Genomic DNA, 5,640 nt, shown 5'->3' with positions numbered 1-5,640 from the left:
GGGTCGGAGTTGCTGCTCTGGGAATTGGGGGGCGCAGCTCTTGGGAAACGCGGAGGATGTATGGGTGTGGGTGCACTCCTTCTTCGCTGTCTCCCCGGAACCCACAGACCACATTTAAATTCCCACCCTTTCCAGACTGTTCCCAGGATTTTCCTTTCATGACTAGTACTGGATTAGATGGACGGCTCCGTGGAGCGTGTCCACTCTCTGCGTTCCCCGTCTCAGCCGTGCTGTCCGCTGTAAGCCAGGTACTGCTGGTGGCCAGGGTTTGTCATGTAAAAGCGGAAGAGGCCCCTCCCCTGTCTCTACAGAACTAACTCTCCACGAAGCCCAGGTCCTCCAGCCTATCCTGATGCTTGGGGAACATGCACCCGGGACCTACCTGCTGCAGGAACAAGCCTGTTCCCTGAAGGAACAAAACACACAGATGTGTTTTAGGGAAGCTGTACCCTAAACAAGCTACCACTGACGCTACGAGCGGGTGCTCCAAGCCACTCATTTTCAGCCCGCGTGGAAGCTACTCCTCCCTTCTCCTCCTCCTCGCTACCTGCCTTCGGTCCTGAGGCCAAGCGCAGGGGACGGCACGTATTCCCGCAGGAGCCCAGCATTTATTTCTGTAGGGGGACTGCTGGAGGTGGGGTTGCCGAGGCTCCGCAGCCAGCGCCTCCCCGGTTTCTCTACGGACCGTTCTGTGCTCAAACTAACACCAGGTCGTGAGCCTCGGCCAAGCGACTGCAGAAAGTCACTGTTCCCAGACCTTTACCAGCCCAAGTCCCAGCAGCCTTTCCGAGGCATCGAAGCTCGCCAAGAGCGGCGCCACCCAGCCCTCCCCAACCCACCTTGAACTTCATGGAGGTGAGTCTGTAGAGGATTTCGCTCATGTTCTCTCGGATGATGGACCACGTGATCTTGTTGTCGCTCTGGGCTGTGGTTTCTACGGCACGGCGCGCCATGTCATAAAACGCAATCATGTTGGAAAGCATTCCCACCGTCTTATAGAAAGGGCAGAACCTGATGGAACAGAAGGAGACGGGTCAGGCATCTCGGAGGGGTGAGCAGGATGAGGCTTTACTCCTGCCGTCACAATCTCGCCTCAGCGAGAGCGCTGGCCTGCTTCGCGCCAGGCCTACCGGCTCGATACTGCCAAAGGGCAGAGACTGCCTCTCGCAGCTCCCACGTGTTGAAACGGGCAAGGCACGGGCTAAGACCATCCCATCCCGAAGCGAGGTTTCTGAAGCAGCACCCAAACACCGGGCAAACCAGGAGAGAGCAGGAACCATCGCTCCACAATCGCGGCGTTCCAATCTGTGCCAGTGCTAACAAGAAAGGGAAAACGCCAGAGCAGCCAACGGAATTCCTCCTTCCTGTTTTGTCCATCGTGGGAGCAGGCTTCCTCCAAGCAGCCTGGGATGACCTGGCAGCTCTGCAGGTTTCTTTGCTCGCAGGAAGGGGAGTGTTTCTATCACAACAACACTGAACGCACACACAGAGCGCTCCGTTTTAATGGGCGATGACTGCCACGGAGGGAACCTCGCTGTTATTTACACGCCACACAGTGCCACTTCCCGCGCTCCCCCATCGCGTACAAGCAGGCCTGCCCTCCTAACCTAAGGCACACGCCAGTACGGAACGATGTACGCCTGCGTGCGGAGCGATGGAGTATTCAGGACCTCCTGATCCACCTGGGCTGGGGAGTACGAAGGGCCCCTTGTCAGGCTGTTAAAACCCAAGGACAGGATGGAAAGAAGCAAAGCAAACAGGGATAATAAACACCATACTAGGGAAGAGATCCAGCAAGTTTTTTTGGTGGATCCAACTCACTCAAGGATTACGCAACAGTAACTGAAAGCAGATTCTTGCAGTCCCCGGTGCGTTGCTAGGGTAACAGGAGGACTTTGGGTGTTGACTGTGAAAACAGTGGTTCTCTCCTCCTCCTCCTCAGGAGGACAGGCTATTGCAGAAGTGATGGCTAACCACACAACAGACGAGGGCCTGAGAAGCTCCAAGGGCGTTCGGGAAAGGCCTGCACGCCTTGGGTAAGGCAGTGTGAACAGAGTGCTCGATGGCCCACCTAAGCGCAGTTGTTCTGTTCGTCTGCGGCGAGTAAAACTCCCTCCCTCAGCGACGCCTTTCCAGACAAAACAGCTGTCTCGACCCAGACTACACAGGACCAGGAGGGCAGCGTGGCCACCCAGAGCTCACCTGTCGTAAGGCGTATAACCATTCTGCTGCAAGAAGTCGTCTTTTATCAGCTTGGCAACCTCCAAGGTAATTTTGTCGGTCTCTGCCAAGGAAGCCTAGAAAAGTAGGGCACGCTGTTAGTTTAGTACTCGAGTCCGTGAGGACGTGGTACGCCCTGGCTGAGAACTGGGCTCTTTCAGTACCGGTTGTTTTCCCACCCTCTTAGGATGGCTTCCAGCAGAATACTGGGGTTTGGGTATTCCTCGTTCCCTGCTGTGGAACAGCCAATTTAATTGATTGCCAAATTAAGATGGGCCAAAGAGTCAATTAATCTACTTTATCTGATAAATAAAGGAAGTCTCTTCTTTAAGATAACGGAAAAGCCACCAGGCACAGAAAACGCACATGGCTCTGCTCGAGGTACCTCCGAACATCACCTCCCGACACAGAGGGGTCAACGCACTTTTACCTTCCCCCGTCCTTACGGCCATGATGCCACGGAAGGAAAACTAGACGCCAGCAGGTTAGATCAGTAAGTGATCTTCAGGCTGCGGTACCAGCCTCCCCAGCTTCCAATGGGCTTTCCCTGCCTGGCATTCGAGGGAGATGATGACAATGCCCGTCCAACTCCGTGGGACGGCCATAACCCTGCTGCGCACCGCTGCTCTTGGCACCGCCGGCCACTCTTCTCCACCCTTCGTTGTCCGTTTGCTCTAGGGGGCAGGCTGGGTTTCAAGTACCCCGGCTTGCTTCCTAGACAGGAAGTTTGGACAGTCTTTCACGAGGAGACTAACAGAATTCAGAGATTAGAAAGAAAAGGAAATGGAGAGATTGTTTTCCCACAATTCCCCCTTTCTGAAGTGTTGTTGCAGTTGCTAGCCAAGCCCAGACTGAAAGAGCGAGCTCAAGAGAGTATCTTTGAGAACAAGATGACCAGTTCCGGCACTTCTGGCGTGGAAATAATACCTAGTTACAAGCACTGGCTCATCAACACCCCTTTTGCATCTAGAAGTGAATCCAGCCTGCTCTGCCCCGTCTTTCAGAACATGTGTTTTTAAGCAGAAAAATGCAGAAGGCCCTAAGATCCCATCTCCTTTCTTCTACGTCTGGAGAAGAGCTCCGCTAGGCAAGATCTGGCAAAAGACCTCGTCTTGCTTAGGCTCAGTGAGCAGAGCCAACTTCCACTAGTAACTCTAGTAAAACCACGTTACCACACACTACCACCGCCTCGTGACGAGCATAGTTCACCCGAACATCGTGGGATTACGCTACTGTCCGTGTGCACTGACACCTCCCAGTTACCATCTTCCCAGCGCTAAGCTCAAAGAGTTTTCACTGGGTCCCTCTTCCGAGCTCTTGAGGGCAGTCCTGTCCCAGTTCAGCCTTCTCTCCAAAGCAGTGGAGTGAAGGAGGGAAAGGAAAGAACGCCTGTAAAACGGGGCCGTGTGTAACATCACGGATTTCCACGTGAGAAATGAGGTGATCGCCAGCTTTTAGAAAAAGCAGACATCCCTTCTGTTTCCCCAGGCCAGTTTGCAAACGCCAACACCTCTGTTCTGCGGCTGGCAGCGTGGTTTGCGGCAAGCTGTAACCCTTCAGGTGACCTCAGCGGCGAAGATCGGCCTGCACGGGTTCCCTTCACTACTGTGGGTCAGTACTGGAGCGCCGAAGCGAGCGAAGACTCGCTCCAGCGTCAGATGCCCCGCAATCTGATTCGCACGAGAAAAGCAGCGTCGAGCCAAGGTTTGGCCAATCTAAAAAAGCATTTGTCATCAGAAGTCAAACAGCATGAAGGAAGTTGGAATGAAGTACAGTCAGAGGCAGGGCAGTCCGACATCCCTCAGTGACCATTTGCAGTACCGCATCAAGTCTGGTCTCGGACACGGGCAAAGGCCTGTGCTCGCAGAGAGGAAGTGGAGAATGGCTCACTGTCACCAGTTCCTCACAGCTGGTTACTCACCTTCCCCACAAGCTGCACAATCTCTGCGAGGTCCTCTTCCTCCTGCAGAATCTCCTTGGCCTTTGTCCTGAGAGGGACAAACTCTGTAAAATGCTTGTCATAGTACTCGTCCAGGGCACGCGTGTACTTGCTGTAGCTGATCAGCCAGTTGACGGAGGGGAAGTGCTTGCGTTGTGCCAGCTTCTTATCCAGGCCCCAGAAAACCTGCCAGAAGCCAGAATGATCAAACTCCTGTTCCAAATCAAAGCTGAACCAAAATAATTGAAGGCAATAAACCCTCTCCCACCCAGTACACAAGGCGAGTTGGAGCAAACGCAACACGGCAACGGTTATCACAAATGAAACCTGAGAGAAAAAAAAAGAAAGCTTTCCTTCTGTTAAATTAACTATAGCAGTGACTTGCAATTTCCCAAAGGGATGCATCTTTTAGTCTGAGTTCAGACTTGTTAATCTCGAGACTCCTTGTGAGGGAGAAGTCAGCCGTAGCAAAGACAGTGTCAACACTGGAGGCTCATTAGGCAGAGACCGATTAGACATAATTCTTTCTCCCAAAACAGGACTGCAATCCGTTACAAGACATTGTTCTCCCAGTCAGTGACTTGCAATTTCCCAAAGGGATGCATCTTTTAGTCTGAGTTCAGACTTGTTAATCTCGAGACTCCTTGTGAGGGAGAAGTCAGCCGTAGCAAAGACAGTGTCAACACTGGAGGCTCATTAGGCAGAGACCGATTAGACATAATTCTTTCTCCCAAAACAGGACTGCAATCCGTTACAAGACATTGTTCTCCCAGTCAGCTGCTCCAAGGATTTTCTTTTGTGTGGTTTCAAGGCACCACTTAAGAGTGGTTCACTTTCCCTCTCAGCTGAGAGCAGCCACACTCGAAGCGCAGCAAAACGGGCAGCAGTCGGCAGCACACGGATATTCCTGAGCAGTCAGCACCAGAAGGAACTGCTACCTTTGCTCCCACTTCCAGAAGGATCTCAGTTCAGAAGCCATAAGGTTGCCTTTTACACCGTTAGAACGTTTGCTGAAGCGCCCCACAAAGCTGCCAGCGTCGAATCAAAGCTTCCACACCCCAGCCACTGGACAGAGACGCCGCAGCGCGGTCAATTCCAGCCCGAGGAAGCCGAGCGAAGAGCTGCAGCGTCACGGGACGTACCTGAACAATGCCCAGCGTAGCAGATGTGACAGGATCAGAGAAGTCACCACCTGGGGGAGAGACGCTGAGCAGGAGGAGAGAAGGAAAAGTTAGGGCTGCTTTCCCAGTTTCAAGAGCAGTAGGGAACATAGACCGCGCAGCTCAGCGACGACAGAAACCAGGAAACTCAATCCCATTCCCAGTTACGTAACAGACTGCAGGATTCCACCGCAGACAGCGTCGGATGCACACCCACAGCAGTGTCGTATCGAGCATACCACGACAAACAGATCAGTCACTGACTGTCAAGGTGTAATTTCAGTCGCTAGCTCCAGCTCGTAACTCCAACTTGGATCATCA

The 5,640-nt window shown here is 53.1% G+C and overlaps 1 protein-coding gene across 1 annotated transcript in view; it reads right to left on the bottom strand.

Annotated features, from left to right (window-relative positions):
- ATP6V1A (ATPase, H+ transporting, lysosomal 70kDa, V1 subunit A) overlaps window positions 1–5,640 on the bottom strand; it is a 20,491-nt gene that overhangs the window by 1,347 nt on the left and 13,504 nt on the right. The window contains exons 11-14 of the mRNA XM_010157551.1: window positions 5,302–5,365; window positions 4,142–4,345; window positions 2,203–2,297; window positions 840–1,011 (exon numbers count right to left, since the gene is read on the bottom strand). Of these exons, the coding sequence (XP_010155853.1) occupies window positions 840–1,011; window positions 2,203–2,297; window positions 4,142–4,345; window positions 5,302–5,365 (535 nt within the window). The remainder of the gene's footprint in view (window positions 1–839; window positions 1,012–2,202; window positions 2,298–4,141; window positions 4,346–5,301; window positions 5,366–5,640) is intronic.

The sequence above is a fragment of the Eurypyga helias genome, unplaced genomic scaffold, assembly GCF_000690775.1.
Source record: "Eurypyga helias isolate BGI_N326 unplaced genomic scaffold, ASM69077v1 scaffold14278, whole genome shotgun sequence".
NCBI lineage: Eukaryota > Metazoa > Chordata > Aves > Eurypygiformes > Eurypygidae > Eurypyga > Eurypyga helias.
This window is presented reverse-complemented; position numbering and strand designations above follow the sequence as displayed.